The 22,098-nt window shown below is 38.1% G+C and overlaps 1 protein-coding gene across 1 annotated transcript in view; it reads right to left on the minus strand.

The window, feature by feature from the left end:
- Positions 1-10,735, minus strand: part of LOC140341686 (receptor-interacting serine/threonine-protein kinase 3-like) — an 11,875-nt gene extending 1,140 nt beyond the window's left edge. The window contains exons 1-4 of the mRNA XM_072427545.1: positions 10,551-10,735; positions 6,520-6,847; positions 4,514-4,653; positions 2,360-2,409 (exon numbers count right to left, since the gene is read on the minus strand). Of these exons, the coding sequence (XP_072283646.1) occupies positions 2,360-2,409; positions 4,514-4,653; positions 6,520-6,847; positions 10,551-10,684 (652 nt within the window). The 5' untranslated portion in view covers positions 10,685-10,735. The remainder of the gene's footprint in view (positions 1-2,359; positions 2,410-4,513; positions 4,654-6,519; positions 6,848-10,550) is intronic.
- Between the last annotated feature and the right edge of the window lie 11,363 nt (positions 10,736-22,098).

The raw sequence follows: 22,098 nt of genomic DNA on the forward strand, positions 1-22,098 counted from the left end.
ATATATATTCATATATACTGTGTGTATATATACGTGTGTACAATATCTTTGAACAATCGTGTCGTTATCTGTATGTACAGGATCGGTGCTATAGGATCGTTCGCAGATATCGTGCAGGATCGTTCATCGTTCGTTTACAAACGATAATAATTGGAAGTGTGTACTTAGCTTTATTCTATATTGTTTGCCACCATTAGATAGCATGGTGTACTCTTGTAAATATGCAAGTATGTAAGTATAAAGTATGTGTCCTATGTCCCACATCTACTGGTGGCCAACAATGCACAAATGATTGTTTAAAGTGAAACTAAAGCTCCTAAACTCGCCTATCCGCATTCCATAGTAGGAGGATGGGACAATAAAGTGGGACGAGTAAACAGATACAAACCCTTTTCAAAACTTCGATATACAAAATAAGAAACCTCAAGGGAAAAACATAAAAGAAAAATAAATAAGAGTGAAAAGATGTTGTAAGAGAAAGGAATGGGAAGGACAGGGAGGGGGTCATCCCATGTGTTTACACATTATAAAACATGAAAATATCTTATCTGTAGTTTCTATCAATACCTATTAACCCTCACAGTACCAAAAGAGTAAAGCTCTGAAATATCATTGATTATAGACCAGGTGGAGTACTTAAATCTTTCGAATATGCGGGATTTCTCTTCCGCACTTGAAACCCTGGAAATAAAATCATTATAGCAATCAAGAAAGCAAGTGATTTGCTTATCTTCCATACTTTCAGCTTTAAGCATCTTAAGGTTGCTCTCAAAGAGGTGATCATTTGCTGAAGGGTAGGTGGGCATGTTTGGAGCCATTCCTGCATGATTGCTCTCCTGGCCAGCAGGAAGATACTTATCCAGCCCCACTGATCATGAGTGCCCAGTGAGGGGTAGTGACTCTCCCCCCTAATACCAAAATAGGCAGAGAACAGGGTCATCAGGCAACTTTCCCCCCACCACATCAAAAATGACCATCAAAACTTGTCTCCAATAGGCTTTAATGTGCAGTCATGTCCAGAGGCAGTAAAACAGAGTACTAAGGCTACCACTGCATTTCGGAAAACAAGGTTGGCCATGCTGAGTTGGGTGTAGCTAGGGTTTAAAGACCCTGTATGCCCTATGCAAAATTTTAAACTGTGTTTCCCTCAACATCTTATTAGCCATGCTCTTCCTCACCATTTGGTACCCTGTATAAAGTTTGTCAACTATATCCTTGGGTAAACCTAGATCATACTGTTATCCACTCAAGTTGGTCTTCTGTAGGGGTTTGGAGAAAACACTCTGTATCTTTGGATAGATAGAGGAAATAGAAGAGATCAGCAAGGCCCACAGGGTATCATATGTATTAAGGCTAGGCACCGCCTCAGGGTTAGAAATGTGGGCTCTACACCATGTGGTTACTTGGCATTAGAATAGTGGGTGTGTCACTTTATGTCCATTTTAAGAGCAAGTGACCCATCCTAACAAACTTCATCATCCACTAATTATTTTTATGATTACTTTTCTAAAGGCAATTTGAGTATATATGGTAGGTGTCCTATTAAACTTGTAATATTTCTATGGTTGCTAGTATAGCACAGCAGCCCTGCATCCTACTGGGTGAACATATTGGAGTGTGTTTAAAGAAGAACAACTTTCATTTTCAATCTCTGATTAAGGGCTCTTTCTTCTATCTTTTAGAAAAAGTTTAATAGGAATGTATGTCTATGAAAGATTTCATTTATCCAGGGCATCATTTAGCTAATAGTAGTTAGCCATATTTACCTGGACTTGTTCTGTTGACGATGTTTTAATACTAATTCAAACAGATTTCTAATGAATACCAGTAACATACCACAGACATTATAACTGTGCATTGGAAGTGAAAGTGAACAAGATCCCAGGGCTTGGTGGCACAGGGAGTCATAAGGAGCATTAGCAGAATTCAACATGTCACTGGACCACATGGAAAAGTAAGTTTTCTTTTGTTTTATCTTTTTTTGTTTTAATGAGCAAAAAGCTGGAGAAACCTATTTAGCATTACAGGACAAGTCAACTTACCAGTAAGAAAATGTGAACAGGAAGGTTTTTTTATTGCAAACTAAACTCACATCTTGTCATTCCCCCACCAATGTTATCATTCAAACATTGAAACAGGTTCCCCTCTGATCTCGGATCTTCAGCCCTCTTGATTGGCAACACTGGAATGATTAAACTCCTAGGAGTTTGTTCATTAAAGGCAGCCAGGTTTGCCAAGATGATACACTGAACTGTGCATACACAGCTCAGTGCACATTACAGAAAATATTCCAAACGAGCAGATAAATTTGCATCAGGCTTGACAAAAAAGGAAACAAATAGAGTTTACACATACTTACCAGGGTAAGGCTCTTCACCTGAAAAAACTGTCCACACTAAGATTCCAAAACTACAACACAAAAAACATAGCAAAGAGTCAGTGTCTAAAATATGGTGAAATAACCATACAATCATCACCATGTCAAAATGTATGTTTTTCCAGTTAACAGGTATTATTTCTAGTTGTTCCTGAAACACTGGGTTCATAGCTTCTTCCTTTTTCTTGAAACAAATACTCAATTATGAAAAAGTGGAAATGCTGCTTGCTGCAATCTTATAAGGTCGATTTAGCAGCCATCAACTCTAACTGAAACAACTAATAATAACAGTGGGATTAGATCCAAGAGGGGCGGTATCTACATACAGAAGGTCCATATTATATGTTCTGATGTCAATATCTATTTGGCCTACCTGAAAGCTGGTTATTTGATTTGTACACAGTACTGTGGTATCTTGTTTTACTTTCACTTCCCCTTATTGATGCCTTGACAGCAGTTTCAGATTTTACAATGTTTACCAGTAAATGCTTTTTTGAAATATTTTTAAACCTCCCATAAATGAAAGAGGGGTGCCATGCGTAGAAAGGCATTAGTAATGACTGTTCCCCTTACAGTAACTCAAGAGGTTGTGGGAGGGGATTTGGAATGTATTTCCTTGTTTTTCTAGTGTACCCCAGTGTACCACTTATGGGTCTTCAAACACAGGTTCTCTGGAAAGGATTAATAATTCAATCTAAACTGTTACAGTCCACCCCCTGGCAGGTGACAAGTGATTACCAGAGTACACCACAAAGACTGATGGGACAGTGATCATAGTGGCCTCCAAACCACTTTGCTGCAAGGAAGTCACCAGGTCACAGCCCCTAGCATCTCCCCACTAGGGGTGACAGGGCTCAGAAGGCTTTAGTGTAGGAAAGGCTAATTGCATTATCGTATGAGAAGAATTGCAAGTGTATACATAGCCTTAGCAGGCAGACATTACATGCAAAGTTGAGTTCAAGGTCAAGCCATTGTCAAATTCCACAATAGCAGTATTGAAAGCCCAGATAAGGGGAAACATGTTGAGGATCCAGGAACCAGAGCCAAGAATTAGTGAGGCTTAAATACAGATGGCAACCAATAGAACATCTAAATCATGACCATGATGTAGTCTGCTCTTGGGCTGCAGACATACTCTTTATTACCCTCCAGATGCACAAAGTTTGCTGGGGATGCAGAGATTGACAGAATATGACTGAAGGGATGCTGGGGATGCTTCATGTTGCTAAAAAACAATGTAAAAAATGCAACCATATGTAAAATCTTGTACAAAGTGGTTCCCAACCACTTCCTATACAGGTAAATAGGAGCATGTGTGAGCACTGATGAGCACGAGGTACAACATTGTAGTTTGCCACAGGTCTAAAACAGGCCTAAATGCTTTTAAAAAGACATATTTTATTGTCCTACAACCATCTAACATAGATAGGAAGGACACTAGAGTCACTATAAGTGTTGCTGAATTAGGCTAACATGAGGAGAGAATAGAGGAGAGTGAAAAGAGAAGTAGCACCACCAATCTGCTCCAGTATCATTACCAGTAGAGGATGAACAGATATAAAAATAATTTTACAGGAAAAAGAGATATGTATTGATTCTGGGTATTTACATGTTTATATAAAGTTCAGCTTTAAATGGAAGATATAGTGTTCATGCTGGATGGAATCTGTGTAAAGTAGTCAGTATAAAATGTTACTACACATAGGGAATGAAGGACCCTATATACATATGCCTACCTGGGAGCCCTATGAGCCCCAAATCACAGAGTGCACTAATGTGAAAATGTAAACACATCCTTGCAATGAGAGGAGCTAATTCATATCCTGTCACCTCTTTCACCTTTAATTAACCCATCACTGCAATGGGTGACATTGCTGGTCAATGGGAAGGTTGGGGAAAAGAATCTCAGCTCCAAGTTCTGCTATGAAGTGTCATAACTTGCCAATTGGTGGATCGGTTTAGTAGTATATTATATGACATGCATGTATTGGGAAATCCCATTTATGTATATTTATATGTATTTTTTGTGGAATTTGCACCATGTGTGTACATAGAGCAGTCGTTGTTCATTATATTGTTCGGTATATTTGCATTATTTAAACAAAAAAATAATAGTCACAGTCATCTTTTTCTTACCTGTAAACATCATAGGCCTTTGTAGGCTGATAGTTAATATCATTTAGAGCTTCAGGTGCCATGTAGGACAAGGTCCCTGCAAAAGATGGAACTGCAGAAGTAGTAGCCCCTACAATCTTAGACAAGCCGAAATCTGTGATCTGGTAAAGGAGAATCATAATTGTTTCTATATTAGTTGTCAAATACCAGCATGAAGGAGCAACCTCAAATAAATTCATATTGAAGAATAGTAGGTACAGAAGGGTTTCAATTTTCCATTCCAAAGCAGGGAAATGGCTACACAAAATACTTCCTTCTACAGTGTTTCTTAACTGTACATATGCAAGTATGACCAGCTTTTTAAAAATTATCTTTCAATATTTCTAGCTAGACATTGCCTGCTGGGTCATATGTGCTTTATGGGGAAGGTATACTTTTACACTTATCTCAACTACTCCTCCCTCATGGAGTTTGCTGGCTGCTCCAAAATAAATCTAGAGTGTAAAAGCATACTTATCTTCTAATACATTGGTCATAGGTGCATACATTTCCATTTGTCTAAAGCCAATTATTATTAGCAGTAGAATTGCTTGGACATCAGTGACTGGCAAATAGCATGTTTTCAACAAATAATTTTATTAAATATCTGCCCTGGTATTTTGTTGGGAGTGAAAGAACCTGACTGCTCTTTACAAACTCTGGACCTCAACTTTACTGATGATCTTATTGATAAACTAGAATGGTTGCTACCAACATTACTAATGCTTCTGTGGCTGAATAGAAGCCAATCTTGTTAGCTGTGTTTTAGCATCCTGCCATGGCAGCACAAAAAAAATCAATATCGTTAATATTGTTGGTTGAAAAATTAGATGTTGGACAGGCAAATAAATAAATGCTTTTGCCTATATAGTGTAAAATACCTAGTGTGGACTGTGAACCCATGCTCAAATTATAGCTTACCATCGAAGCAAACCTATCCTTTTTGACAGTTTAAAGCATAATTACAGATTTATTGCATAGGCCATTTCCCTGCTAAGGATACCTACATTTCATATGCTCTTGTACTGTACTGTACTCTGTGAAATACTCATTACTACTGGCTCTAGGGGAGCATATGGTTTTCTCTTCTTCCAGCCACAATTCAGTACTGAGGGCGTAAGGAATGTAATTTTGCTGAGTCTTGAAGTTAAGTTGTTTTTGTGTTTTTTGCTATATTTTGCAAATATTTGAGTTGTGTCTATAACTAGTTATATCCTCCTTATCAGTAGGTCAATATTTGCTCCATCCTTACCTTGAGGGTTCTTACCTTGAAACATCTTGCTCAGTGAAGTTGTTAATTAAGTTTCTTGTTATTGACTAACTCCTAAAGTGCCTTCCCTCTTGTTGTCTGACTTTATAAACTGTGATGTGATAATAAAGATTTGAGAAGTAATATAACTACATGCTTGAGCTGTGTGTATTATTCACTGCTCCCAACGTGTTGAAAACAAAGGCCACGACAGAGAGGGAACCTGATCTAGAATCAGCAAGAAATCGCCTTAACAGAGGGCTTGTTGGTCGAGTAACGAGGAACAAAGTGATCATGTGGGATGGGCCATCCCCACCACCCCACCAAAACACTACATATCACTGCTTAGGGTTCTATGCTTAGGGTGATATGTACAGTATATTGAAAACATCAAATATATGTAGCTAAATGCAGAATGCAGCGTAAAGGTTTAAAAGAGCTTAGCCTTCTGGTGCTATTTTTTTCACTTGTTGTTTGGAATGTCTTGATGTGTATTGGTAAAGACAGAAAGTAAGCAATAATACAAAGTTTTATACTTTTTACCAGGACAAGAAGTAAGTTGTGGGACCTGTTCCACGGTTCTCATTTTGAAGATAGTTTCCCAAATACAAATATTCCTTTGACTCTTTCTTACCCTATTCAAGACTAAAACAAAATGCCTCTACATAACTTTTATTAGATTAAACTTCATCCTACCCTAATACTCATATCATTTATTTATGATGGTTCGGTCACTCACCTGAACGTCTAAGTACTTATTTAAAAGAACATTGCAGGGTTTTAGATCCCGATGAATTATAGGAGGATCCAGGCTGTGAAGGTAATTCATTCCAAGGACTATTTGATGAAGAATCTGAAACCTTAAAGCCCATGGGACATCTAGGATATCATCAAAAAGAGAGCGCAGAGAGCCATTGGGCATGTACTCCATGACCAGTCCATGTTCTACAAGTTTGTCTTCCACCTTCTCATATACCCCAAGGAGACGGAGAACATGAGGGTTACTTGCTTTTTGCATCACATCTCGTTCCTTGTTTAAATTCTTCATCACCCTTTTCAGATTTGAACTGAAATATAAGGAACCCCAAAGCTTTTGTGAGCTTGTTACTGGAGAAGTATTACTCTCTGAGGTAAACATTGCTTTAAGGAATTCTATCTGAATTGATGGAATCCCAAGCTGCCATGTAGTGCTATAGGCAAAGGAAACAGTTCTAGCTTTAAAGTTGAGCCCAACTTTAAAGTTCCTTCCTCCTTCTTAAAACTAGCACTTTTTTCTGAACACAACATCCATGCAGGCATGTTCTCTTTCTCACTTTTGCACAAAATATTCATCCTTATCGAGGAGGAGGAAAGTATTTTTTATGATTTTGGTATGAAAATTTACAGCCAATATATAGCGAATTAACGAGAAACTCCAACGAAACTAAAAAAATAACAATAAACACTTAGTATTTTCCAACCGCCAACAGATTTATCATACAGTACACATTCTCCTGGTGTGCATCCAGATCTTCTGTAGTAAATGGATGCTTGGCATATACCCTTCACCCTTTTCAGAATATACAAATCTGTTGCTGTACCACTGCCCCACATATTGACTGTCTTTTAGGCAAGCTTTCGAGGGATTTGTGCTCTTCATCAGTTTAAAGCAGTGTTTCCCAACCTTATTTGAGCCTTGGCACATATTTTACATTAGAAAAATCACACCGCACACCACCAAACAAAAATGTCACATACATATAATACAGGTATTTAGTTATCTGCTGCCATCTAGTGCAGTGGTCCCCTACCTTTCTGACAGCAGGGCCAGGTAAAATATTGTATGTTACATTGTGTATATACATGTACAGCTCACACTACTCTGCTATTCTCAGCAGCTCTCCCTGCTGTCAGCACACTAGCTGAAAATAGCAGTGTAGTGTTAGAGAGCTGGTGTGCTGTACGGTGGCAGAGCTGCTAGGAATGGCAGAGAAGTGTAAGCCTTACATACATTGTTCTTCCATTCCCAGCAGCTCCTGTGTAAGCAGTGTGAGGAGAGTTGCCCGTGCTACCGCTAGTTACGCTACTGCTGTCTCACTGTTACTAGCTTTAGAGCAGTGTAAGGAGGGCCGACGGTCCTCTCACTGTTATGTGATGGCACGGCAGCAATAAAGTTTTAAGTGTAGTTAGCCACAATAGTCCCACACTTGCACCTACATTTTAATATACCTACAGCTCCCTATTTACTATTGGGGTCCAAAGAACATATGTGAGGGGGGGTAGCCACAAAAAGCCCCCACTTTTCTTACATTTTCCTTTTCTCGACTGGTAAAGTAAAATTGGAGTTCAGAGAAGGTAAGCGGCCAGCTATTTGTAACAGGCACCCCACCAGATGCTCAGTACCATGCACCGCAGCATCTAAAGGTTTGACTCCAGGCAGCAGTGAGTGGTACTGAGGGTCACCCTTGAGCCTGGGTTCCATGGGCGTGAGTAAGGGGCTACCACAATACAACCTCACCACCAACTTGAACGCAGTCTTTAAGTTTTGTGAGCAAGTAAATATATATTAGAGGCACCACAGAACACAGACAATTGACCATACCATAACGCTCATTTCCATGGAAGTAGCCCCCAGGGTTTCACAATATGCAAATTCAATTTAGGGACCCTGGTCTTGAAATAGCCCCCCTAAAATAAACCTATCACCACAATTTTTACTTTATTTAGAAGGGTAGATAACCCTTTGTTTTGTTTTAGTTTGGTTATTCTTTAAATAAATGTTTTTTCTTTTTTTTTTTTTTTTTTAAAGAAAAAGGCAAAGCCCCTCCCCTTTTGTCATTACCACCACGGTGGTAAAGACTGAATGGTAGCGCTGAACCTCCTGGGATACGCACGGTGGGAATTAAAGGATCGCTTCACTTAAAAATCATAATCAATTCTGTCTTTAAGAAATTTAAATGGTACTTATTATCTGTGGTGTGCATTATATAGATATAAAAATGAATGGAGTCTGAGAGCAACAACATGTCATGAGCATTGCTGCAATGCACTAATGCAAACAAGATCTTGTACTGCCATTGTTTTCTTGTTTTGCCAATATCTTGGTAATTATACTTTAAAATGTTTAAAAAATCCAGATCTAAGGAAACTCCTGCTAATGTAAATACCCCCAAAAAATTATCACAGAAAAAATGCAAATTTTTGGTGAGCTATGTGCAGTCTTTATACATAAGTATTTCTGTTTCTAAAATGAAAGTGTTTATTTCCCCATCTGTCACAGTGTAACTTCCTGGCCAGCTCTAATCACTACAGGGTTGTGTATTCAGCCTCTTGAATTTCCCTGGCTGGGGTTTTCCAAAGTCCTGTGTCTATGAAAAGCCACTCAGTGATTCCATTGCTCAACAGTGTCTGACCCCTGTGACCTCTCTGTCATTCATTTGTGCATTCAATATATAGCTGGAAAATCCCAACATGACAGTTCAAGCAAGACATCTATAATTCATGTTATCATTTATAATATATGTCAATATTTATTATGTAAAATAATACTACAAAGGAGCTAATACCTTTACAAATGGTATTTGGTGATGTTTCAGCAGAGACCTTCCTAAATTACAATTTCAGTAATCACATTTCAGTAGCAGTATCATATCAGCTTATCGTTTTTAAAAAAACAGTATGTGTTACTTGATATCAATAAAATACCACCAGTCTGTAAAGTTTAAAACCTAGGCAAACTAATTTCAATTAACAACTTTACAATGATCTCTCTTACATGATTTAAAAAATATTAAAAAGGCTATTGTTCCACTCAAATATATGTTATGGGAACATATACAACTGCTTTTTACGCTACCTGGACTGGTAAAGCAGTGGTATGATTGTGCTCCCTCCAACACTGAGCACAGGAGGTCTTCACTTGATACTCCAAGACTGGGCATTAATTAATGCAACACAATGCAAGAGAGAGCAAATGGCCATATCAGCTCTGTATTAAAAAAAAACCCTATTTATATCAGTCTCCAAGTGGTCTAGATCAGAGGGAAAAATTGGGGTATACTAAGGCTGGATTCACACTGGCAGGCTGAATTCCGCACAGCAGGAACCACTGCCTTTCAGGGAGACGTTACATGTAGCGCCTCCCAGTGGCACCCCCATGGAGAATTAACAGCAGCAGCAGTGAGCGGTACTGGTACCATTGCCACCAACTGTCACATGTGCAGACACTGATGCTTTAAGAACCAGCGTGGCTGGCAAGGTGCCAACTGCAAAGAGCCGCACAAAATCATGCTATGTAAAGGAATGTTTGAACCTTAGGATAATAAATACCAGCATTCGCAAACTTCTCTTGGTGTACTATAGAAAAACATTTTCAAATATGCTGTTCTAATAATCAATGTTTATTTGTAAAATCTTTTTTGTAGTGTCACTAATAATGTTTAGCACTGCTGGATCACTGTATATCCAACACCTAAAGAATACTTTTGTTTTCTATGGCGTAAGATGCACTTTTATCTAGCCTCCAAGTTATTCCATTTTTTATTTTACAAAAATAGTATGAAGTAAAAGTAGATGAAGAAAAAAAACATGTCAGTTTAACAAAATAGGGGTCATTTGCCAACTTTATTGAAATGACAAAAGCTGGCCCTCTTCCCTCTCTCCTAAGGATGGGAGGTATGCAGATGTTATAACCTTTCCCCGTCTCTAAATCTAAATAGAAAACTTTGACTCGCGTTGGGCTTTAAAGAAATGTTTTATTTAAAGTTTGCTATTGTACTATTTAGTACATACCTGTTGACTCCTTGTATCACTTTCAGGGCTACCTCCATATTCAGTGCCTTACTCCATCCTCTATAGACATTCCCAAATCCTCCACTTCCCACCAGTGTCAGGAGCTCCAGATCTCCAGGAGGAAGAAGTAGCATGTTTCTGTTTTGCTAAAAACACAGAATGACTGAGCTGAGGCAGAGTTTTACTTCTTGCCTAGGGGGTGGAGAGCTGAGCTAACAGGAAGTCATGATATCTGTATACAGGATTTTTTTCTCTTGCATCACTTTTGCACATGGACTTTATTTCTGGTCTTTTATACCTTTCTAAAAACAGAACTGCAGCTAATTTTCTTCCTTGCGTTTTCTTTGACCTTTGCTGCCCAGGAAATTTCTGAATGGCTCAAACTTGTCCTACAAGTACAGCTACTGTAAACACACTAGATTTCTGTTACTGGAAATCTTTTGATACTGTTTCCAGTGAAAGTAAAATAAATGAGCACAGTGCACACATTGCTGATTCCTTCAATAGAGAGAGAAGGGGGAAAGATAAGGAACGATTTAAGAAGTGACAGAGGTTTTTCCCGGTCATTTGTTTAGTGATCCCTAAATTATTTTGAAGGGCTTCTGTACTCATGCTAGATTTTCATCTGAGAAGATAATAATTGTTTATCTCTGACAGCATCTACATATGTACATACATAGCCTAAATCCTTCTGTTCCCCAGATTAGATGTATAGGCCTAAATGTGCTACTTAACTATTAACTATGAAGGCTGAAGTCATTCTTAGAACATGCTTGCTGCAGGATTACTATAAAGAACACTGCATGAGGGTAAAGCGATTCACCTTGTATGCGTCACTACCTTACCAATAATATATAGATATATATTTTTTTAAATGTTTCACAAAGTTCTTTGTAATGAAGACACTATTTCCTGTACACCACTTCTGAGAAAAAGATTCCGGGATCCAGTCAACATAACTGCTGCCTTTTTGTATATAAAAATGTAAAAACAAAAGTGTGGAGATCTTCCTTAACTTTGCCTATAGTAAGGGGAACAATTGTATCCTCCCAAGCTTAGTTATTTCAAAAATTATTTTTTAAGGAAGAGATTTATTAGTTGTTCAATGCCTATACTTGCTTGTATACTGTATGCTGTATTATATACAGATCTGTTCCGTTGGGACTCCAACCTCTACAAGAAATAGAGGAGGATTCAGCTAGAATATATATGTTTCTGTTAAGACAATTTGAAATCAAATTTAAAAATCTGATCTATATATGGAGCACCTTGTATTACAAAAAAAAGAAAGTATGATTATCTCCAAATAAAAGGTGTATACTACAGTGTTATACAGTACCACTACAAGTAATGATCTTTCAATGGATACAATATTTACCAGTACCACTATGAATGCAATTGACAGAACATCATCTGCTTCAACAGATCAAGGTACTTAGCAATTGATTGAAAAATTGAAAGGTCATAACAATAGTAATGTCAAATATACATGAGAATGCCAGGCATCACATCACAACATCAATATATGGATTTCCTTTTCTGTCATATCAGCTTGTTGTTCAAGTGGCCCCAGGTAAAATATGAAGTACCAGGCACCAGAGTAAAATGTGCTAAAGAGCCAAAGTAATTTCTTCAAAATCCATCTGAACTTTACCAAAAGACTGATATTTGTCCAGGTCTCAACCCTCCAGCTATTCCTTTTGTTTGTTAGTATAGGTTGACAATCAAAAATCCGGCACTCCTGAGGAGTGCTGGATTTTAGAAAATTCCGGATTTTTTTTTGTAACGCTTTTGGAACAGAAATCTAGACCTCAGTGTAACGCCCAGGTGGTTAAGTGTAGCAAGCAAGACCTAACAGCTGCTTCTGCAGAACAGCGCCATCAAAACATAAGTGGACAAACAGTGTACTACAGTCCCTGTATATAAAATGCAATCCTAAATTCATGCCGGAAAACTGAAGGGACCAGACTATCGATGGCCGGATTTTCGATTGTCAACCTGTAGTAGGCACTCTTTACATACATTGTCTCATAGTTCTACCGGAAATAGAGGGGAATTTTTCAGCTAGAATATACAAAATAAGACATATTGTGAGTTTACTTTTTTGTTCTACTTTTTATGTAATGTCAGTTAACTATTTCTTTGCTGACGAAAAACTCTTTATCTGATTGGCCAAAACATTCCTTTTTGCCTAAAAACAATTGCTACCAATAACATTATATTAATATTCATTCAGATATTTAAATCTTTAACCTAAATGTATTTTTGACACTGTCTCAACATCTGCTGTTATTGCTCCACACTTGTTTAAGCCAGTTGCCTGTGACACTTTCACCCCCTACCATTTCCAACTCTGACATCTGTAGTTTGTACAGTAGACTGCCATGATGTGCGAACAATCATATAGTTACTGAATCTATGTATTCAGTGTGTTCACTATGTGTTCACTATGCAGTCATTCCCAAAGATTCAGTAGTTGTTTTGTTTTAGTACAAAAATATATATATATATATTTGTCTATTGTCTGTATGTAGCTTAGGTTTATGTTGTAGACATTTCCCACTATTAGACCTGATAGGAAGTGAGACAAAGTCTATCCATTGGGGTTACACACTACAATTAAAGCTTCAATAGAGTTTTATCTGTACTTTACTGTCAAAAACTGAAAAATGGTTTGGCTGAACATATTGGGAACTAAAAAGTTGTCTTTGAAGGTTTATCTTTTAGGTAACGTCCTAATTTGGACAAAAATATGCCCTGCATGTGTGCTGAGTCAGTTGTGCATTAGAAAATGAAAGTGAATATCCTACTGGCATAAAAAAAATTCAGCATAGTGATAGTAGCTGTGTGATAATAGTATGCTGGATAAGAGGGCTTGCAGACTCAACAACAGAAAAAAAATCCTTCCTGCTACTAGAGCTGATTTCATATCAATTGCCTCATGTTCCTGAGACAAGCAAGAAAGCAAACATTACTCACTCATTGAGAAACATTAACATCTTATCTTTCATTTCTACATCAAAATTCTCAGAAGGAAGGCTATCATCAAAATATTGCAGTCATGTTATTTTAATTTGGTGCCGAAAACATGAACACAAATTGAAATGTTTACATTAAAACAAATTAAGGAGAAGTTAGCTAAACATAAAAAGCTAAGGGGTTAAAGTAGTGAAGGAATTATTAAAACTTTTCCTTCAATTACACATAATACGAATGTATTATTAAATGCAGGCCAGGACCTGAGCTGTCAAAATGATAGCTTGCAGACTACACTTCACAGGGAGAACGCAACTTTCCCTATGTTATCAATAAAGCTCCATGACAGATGGATGCTGTGATCTGTTGATAAAGCGGATGCCTGTCATCCTGGAGTTCTGCTGATTACACAGGGAAACCCTTATCTTCCTTCATAACATTTAGGACTGAGCTGTCACTTTGCAATGTGTTCAGTGCAATAATTGATTTTGAATGAATGATTTAGTAAATGTCAGATTCACTGCTTTAAAATAGATTCCATAGTATATTCCTTTCATTTTTTTAAGAGACTCTTTAGAAATCAAATCCCCCTGTCCCCTCTTTCTCTTCTTTTGTTCCTCTTTTTGCGGTCTGACTAATACCCCTCTAATAAATTTAGAAAATAATTAGAAAAAAAAGTTACGCTGCTCTTATTCTTTCATCCAACTTCTAATTTATTGCATTATAATTTTGAAAACTCAGCATTAAGGTCATAGACGGTTTAACCAAACAGTTGCTTAGTTTTTTGATCCACATAACTTGGGAAGTAGCAGGTATGCTTCAAACAACCTCAATGTTTTGGATGCCATAAATACATACAATGCATTAAAAGAAACCAATATTTTACCATTATCAAAACCAATTTTAACATTTTTCTCTTGTTCCTCCAAGGGTTTTAGAACCTCCTGTCTACGATAGTTTCCATAATGTTTGGTACAAATAGATTTGTCATCCAATGCTAAAATGGAGGGCTGAGAGCTCTGCTCGTGTGTTACACAGTTCACATTTACTTTCATAGAAAATATAGAGGAACTACATAATATATTTTTCAATTACTTCCAGGAGCCAAAGCAAATAGGCGCTACTGTAACCAACACACAATAAGTAGGCTGAACTGTTACTCAATTCTTTTTTTAAAAAAATACTGGTTGTCGGACTGTGGGGCTTTGATGCCTACCAAGCCACACATAAATTTGCAGTTGAATATATATATATATATATATTCATTCTGTACATCCTGCTATGTAATGTGCTTTACCCTATGTTTTATCCTACATGTACAATAATATTTTAAACCCTATGTACTGCATAACATGGGCTGGATAAGTGAATGATACTCGCAAATTAAGAACCATCATGGCATGGGTATGCACAGGTCAGCTCTTAATTTCCGACCTGAAATGGGTGTATTTTGCACTAATCAAACATATATAACAAAACACTTTTCTATGGTAAGTATAACTAATATAATAATTCGTTGTCAGGGTTTACATACAGTACACTGAAACTTCTTCCAATGGTTTTTGTGCGCCATCTTGTGGGCTATTTAGGGATAAACTTTTTAAAAATTGTTAAACTTATTTTACTTTCTAGGCAATAAATAAGACATTATTACTACCCATTGTCCCTTTTGTATTTAAAGCAATGTGTCTTTATCAATGTCTTCCAATACCTTGGCTTAAAAAGCTTTCTATTGCTTTTCGTTCTGCCTCACTACTTAACATTACTTATTTGAAGCTGCTTAGTAGCATACTTCCATGCACCCCTTGCATTTAAAAACTCTGCTTTGTATTTCAAACATCAACCCACAACAACCCTTGCAGTAGTGGCATTGAGAGACCATGGGAATGGGTCAAAAAAAGTAAAAGACTTCTAAAAGGTTATGTGAATATATTTTTACCAGAAAGTAGGACGCTTACTAAAAGACAGTTAAATAAAATGAAAGTTAAGCTGTGCTAAACCTTTCCTAAAAAATATTGGGTTTTGTCATTTACTATCACCTGTTAGTATTGTGTCTTTTGTTTTGTTTTTTTGGATACTTTGTAGATCATGGAGGACAAATTAACAAATGATCACCTTATCTGTATACTGGTTCTCGGTTACTGACTCAGAATTACACTAGCAAAGGTCAGCAATGATAGCTTTTGTAGGTTCAGGTTGGGAAGGGATTAAAACCTCTGCCAGGATATGATTATCCTTCTCTTCCTGTTTTAGTAACAACAAGGTATAAGGGATTTTTTCCCTAACCAAGACATAAATACAGGTAATTACAGGAAGACTAATGCTTTGTACAAACCCCATATGATTGCCACCTGAGAAAATCATGATAGTTGCTCTTGGGTAAATTATCATCTAATGCGTGTACAGCTGTCCCTGACATTACTTTTCAATGCTTTCTTGTTAAACAATGAATGTCTGACAGAAACTGGCAGAGGTAATGAGCAGAATCTACCCAAAGGGTACACACAAAAATAGAAATCATGCAGACATTTTAACTCCCTATCATACCACCCACAGCTAAATTACTGCGATTTTACTATGATCATTATTATTTATTATCAAATATTTCTTGTTTAGTATATAGGTTGAAATAAGACCCATACCTATTGGGTTCAACCAGATGACAAAAGTACTATCTCAATAAATAAAATCATTATATTTTGAAAATATAGATTATATTTTGTTTTAAATACATAGTTTTATACTTCTGATATTTAAACTACACTTAATTACATAGATTAAATGTTATATTGTATTTTTTTCATCTATAATTCTGTATATTAGTGGGTTACATTGCAATGTATATTTACACCCAAGTGCCTCCAATCAGCTGTGACTGCAGGCAAACTCTAGATGAACTCTCAATGGAGTTTCTTCATTGAGAGTTCATCTGAGTTCAGTTCCCGCCGTCTTCGAGCTGTACTTATCATTAATAAGTACAGCCCAGGGACCGTGGGAACCTGCGGTCACAGCTGATTGGAGGCATGCGAGTGCAGGCGAACTCCAGATAAACTCTCAATGGAGTTTCTCTATTGAGAGTTCATCTGAGTTCAATTCCCTCGATCACCGGGCTTTACTTATCATAGACAAGTGCAGCCCAGGGAGCGTGGGAACCTGCAGTCACAGCTGATGGAAAGCACGAGGATGCCTCCAATCAACTGTGACTGCAGGCGAACTCCAGATAAACTCTGAATGGAGATTCTCCATTGAGAGGTCATCTGGGTTCAGTGAGAACATGACCTCGTGGCGAATCACAAGACCATTCTCACTTACATGTTCTGTAAGTGAGAACGGCCTTTTGCCTAAACGTCCTTTGGACTTAGAATCCCCCCATACTTCTTACCTCCTGTATAAATAAATGTGTATTCATAATGTTGCAAAAAAGGAACTAAACTGAAAATGACTAAAAAAAAAATACACTTACCTTCAATCCCACAGGGCAGTCAGATCCATCCAGGAGTGTCTTGCATCTGGTCCCACATCGTCCCGGCTTCCGCCCCGGGCACCGCCATCTTCTCTGCTTTTTACGGGTTCTTCATCCTACATCACCTGACCCAGGCGCGAGATCAGGTGACGTAGGATAAAAAAACTTTGCCGATCTCACTGCGAATGCGTGGGATTGGCAAATTTTTGTCTTCTAACGAAAAGGTTCCTTCTGCGCATGTCCGAGATGCTGGGACATGCACAGAAGGAGCACCCAAGAGCCCATGGGATACGTGGCGTAGGAATCCCAGGAGGCTTTGCTCTCCCATTCTGTAAGGAACTTACCTGTCCTGCGAGCCCGCGGTGTCCCTGGGGATCCCAGCCGCAGAGGGAGACGCCGCTGTAGCAGGCAGCATGGCCGAGGCTGCTGCTCTGCTCGCAGCGTGTCTCTCTCTGCAGGCGGAGGGATCCGTCCTGGCCAAACTACTGTTCAGCCAGGCGGCATCACCTGGAATCCCTTCGGACGTGGTTACTGAAACTCCTGCTCTCAGCACTCCTTTGCATGTGCAAAGTAGTGCACGTCCTAGGGGTGCTGTGGGAAGATGTGCGCGTGCTACCATGCGTTCCTCTTGTACCCCCCGAGGGCGTGGCACTCGGCTGCCTCGCCGCGGGGCCTGACATAGTTGGAATTCGATTCAGTTAGTCTCCTATCAGACGGCGCCAGGTGGCGCAAGGTCATTGGTCACTCTGGCCATTTAAGGAGAGCCTGTCCTGTACACCATTGCCCGCTATAAGCCTCTGTGAACACAGTGTGCTTGGGTGCGTCCTTGTGTTGGTTTAAGTTTATCTTTTTGTCATCTCCATAGCGACCTGGTCTGAAGCTGACTCTGCTTGAACTCTGCCTGCCCTGACCTCAGATTGTTAATGACCATTCTGCCTGCTGCCTGCCCTGACCTCGGATTGTTAATGACCATTCTGCCTGCTGCCTGCCCTGACCTCGGATTGTTCTTGACCTGTCTTTGCCTTACCCTCTTGTACTTCGCTTATTTGGACTTAACCCTTGTCGTGCTTTATGACATTGAATAAAGCCTAATTGAAGGTTATCTGGAGTTGGTTGTGGTTTGTGTGCTCAGGCGCATTACACATTCATTCTCAATTGCCTAGGCGATAGAGAATTAGGGGGCAGTGCCCCTAAAAAAAAAAAAAAACAATAGAATTTTTACTTCACATAAAAGGGTTGTCTACCCCTTTATGTAAAGTGAAATTTCTGAGTTTAGGTACGCTTTAAGTTGGTAACCTTAATCCCACAAAATATTGCACTGCCTGTTTTCAAGCACATCAGCACATTCAAGACAATTGAAGCAACAAAAAAATTTTGTCTTCAGTGTTTCCTGTCTCAATTGGCAAAATTAGGTTCAGTGTCTCTTTTGTGCATGTTAATTGCTGTCTAGTGGTTCAGATTTCTCTGTATGATGTCTGTATGATACATTGCCAGGTCAAAAAATTCTCAAAGCCTGTGAGGGCAGTGGTAAGATCTGAGGCTGCTTTACTTGGTATGTTTAAGGTAATTTTTCTTATCCCTGTTAACTCAATATTAGCTTTCAACAAATGATTCTATGGGCTTGTTCAGACCTGCTGCAAAAAAAATGCAGGTGTTATTGTTCCTGAACGCTTACTATGAACAGCTAGGCATTCAGAATTTATTCAGGAAAAAATACTAAGTTATTGCAGGCATTTTTATTCTTTTTTTTCAAGCCTAGTAAAAAAAGTCCCTAGGCATTAAAAAAAAACACCTAAAAACAATTGTACAGGCAGGTTGCAATTGTCTGTACAAGACTTTTTAGGCCTTTTTAAACACTTTCTATTCAGGTCTGTGGAGGCAGCTGCCGCAGACGCTGCGTTGAGTGTCCAAAAAACACAGAAATGCTGCCGCCTCTCGAATGAATGTAGGACAATAAATAGACCTATTCTATCCAATGCTAACTGTATTTTGCAACCGTTTTTGAGCAAACTGTTTTTGTGTAAAACCACTCAAAAACAATTGAAAAAACCTTGGTCGTAACAGTCCTTAGCTTGATTCTTTGTTTCTGTTTGAAACCCATTGAAATCTTTACAATAAGAAAAATAAACATTTGAACTAGACGTACAAAAACACTTCAGCAACAATAGCTCACAAATAAACCAAAAATAAAACATTTTTTTTTATAAAAGAGCAAATACACATTTACAAATATATATGTTTTGATTAAATATACAATCAAAAATAATATTGTAGGTATTGTTGTACTGACTGTAAACTGACTTTATGTATTTCAAACTAAAAAGGACACTACAGCCAGTGTAAAATTGGGCAAGTGCAACATCCTGAGCTTCCTCCAGTTGAACTATACTGTATTTATCTACTGATGAGAAGGAAAGCCGCCTAAATTGAAGACAGCAGTCGCCAGCATCTCAGCACTGCATTATATGGAAGCAGAGAACAGAGACTTACAGCTTTGATATTGGCACAAAAATGACCTAACATTTTCTATTTGCATGTAATTAAAGAACAGTGAACTGGTTGGGGTTTATTAGAATTGGCAATTAGTATAAGGTTGACAATAGCCAGTTAAAGGACAGCTGTACCTTTATTGGATATGTGCACAGAGGCCTTCAGCTGTCAAAAGTAGTGGGGATCTACTATAAAAATATATAGGGCCTGTATACACAATATGAGGAAATAGGGTATTTTCAGGGGAAAGCCAAACAGCACTGGACAGGGATTCACAGTAAAGGTTACTGGGAAGGTCACGCAAGGTAATTATGTAACAAGGTGGACTGAACCTAGGAAAGCAGAAATAATTAATTAAAAGACAACTTGTAATAATGATGCAATGGCCCTGATTTATTAAAGCTCTCCAAGACTGGAGAGAATACACTTTCCTCAGTGAAGCTGGGTGGGCCAGCAAATCTGGAGATTGAAAGGTAGAAGTATGCTCAGTTTTAGGGTTAAATGTTAAAGGCAATCTATCCCTATTTAAATAGGGACAACCAGGCATAAGGCACTCATCTGTCCCACTGCTTGAACTCTTGCTAAAAGGAACTTCAGCAATCAACACATTTATAGTTGTTTCAGATGCCTGGTTCCTTCTATTGGCCTCTAAATCACTACTCTGCACTGCATTAAAGTATTGATCAGAAACAAACACAGAACATAGTAAATAATTCCAGCATCTAACATTTCAGAAATGTTGAATGTAGGCAACTTTTAATCCAACTGATCTTTTTACAGCAATAGTTAGGGCCGGCAAGTGGACAGGTGAGTATTGCTTGATATTTAGGTCTTGCCTGTTTTATGGATACCTGCTGCACCTATCATTTAGGGAATGCCATCTTGAAGACAACTGTGAGCTTTGTGAACCTCACTAAATTGTGGGTTACAGAGGTTTGTTTGTGGATTGGCGATTGAAGTTAATGCCTACAATCAGTAAAGTTGTCAATCACGCTATCAGGGCATGGAGTGGATGTGCCGTCCTTTTACCCTGTTTTTTTATGGTAAGTTTTTTACCCTATTTAGTTTTTAGCGCTGAAGGGGTGAGTGAGGGTAAGAGGAGGGGGGATTTTTAGGTGTGTAAATGAAGGGGTTTCACGGTGCATCCTCTGCAGTTCCTATAGGCAATAGGTCTATTATTTCTTTAATCCAGTTTTAATTTGTCAATATCCGTGCAGTGCACTGACCCAACTGGCATTATGTTTTGGCTAAATTGAAATTCTATACCATGCATTTTGAGTAGTAAAAATAACCTTTGACATGCTTTGTATATGTTTGAATACTTTAAAACAAGGTAAAATAATAAAACAATTAACAGTAACAATTACATCAAAATGTACTGTAAATAAAATTATAATTCCATTAAACACATAAATGAAGTTGGATAAAAATTTGTATATGAGCGTCCACCTGAATAATATGTTGGCAAGATTCTTAGATACTTAGGGGTGTATAAATAAATGTTTTCACAGATGATTCACCCAGAGTTCACATTTCTTTTCAGCTCAATGCAATTAAAAAAGTGAGCAAATGTTGGGTGAAAGTTGTGTTAAAACATACTATATATATATATATATATATATATATATATATATATATATATATATATGCCCCTTAATAGTGTGTTATTCAGTCCTCTCAACTAACATCACAAATTCTTAAAGCCCATTGGAATTCCAACAAAAATGTTTTCCTAGTTCTGGACAGAGTGGGGAGAGGTTCTAACATCTGTTAATTTTGTAGTATGTCTTTAGATCTAAAGAAGCCAGCCAGACACTCATTATCTTAACTTGAAAATATAAAAATCTTCAAGAAATACTCGCTCATTAGTCCCATCTTGGACCTTTCCACCCACTCAAATTTTACCTAAAATGAGCTAAATTTATGAATAAGCTCATTTGTGAGTGAAACATTACAGTAAACTTTCCTACTTACCGTATTTTTTGCCGTATAAGACGCACTTTTTCTTCCCCAAAACTTGGGGTGGAAAGTTGGTGCGTCCTATACGACAAATGTGTTATAAAATAATTAAAATAAGATACTCACCCGATACCCAATCCTGCGTGTGTCTCTTCTCCTCGCTGGCTGCAGCGTGTGTCTATGTGTGTTTGTTGCAAAAAGGAACTGGTGTTGTCCAATCTGCATTATTTATTCTCACCTGCCTGATCACTTCCCAGCTGTCAAATTTTTCTGGCTGCGTGGAAGCGCAGTTCAGCGTTTGTTGCCAGGAATACCCCGCAATCCTGACTTCCTTTGCAGGTGCTAAAACTAAATGAACAGCTTCTCTTCTTATATTGAACTTTGGGCACCATAATATGAACCTTTTAGACATTCGCAATACTTACCTGCCTAAAGGTAGACCTATTCCTAAAATGAAGGCCACAGTAAAGGCTTTGACAAGTGTTGTGAATAAAATCTCTTGCCAAAGGTATTTATTTTATTAGGACTTATTCTCACTCACTCATTAGGAGGCATTCAAGCTGAAAGAAAGTCCACAAAGTAAAAAGAAATCCTAATGAGCAGGATCATTTTACTAACAGAAGAGACTACTAGGATAATTTCTGTCTGTCAGGACCCTTT

Source organism: Pyxicephalus adspersus, chromosome 12 (genome assembly GCF_032062135.1).
Source record: "Pyxicephalus adspersus chromosome 12, UCB_Pads_2.0, whole genome shotgun sequence".
Taxonomy (NCBI): Eukaryota; Metazoa; Chordata; class Amphibia; order Anura; family Pyxicephalidae; genus Pyxicephalus; species Pyxicephalus adspersus.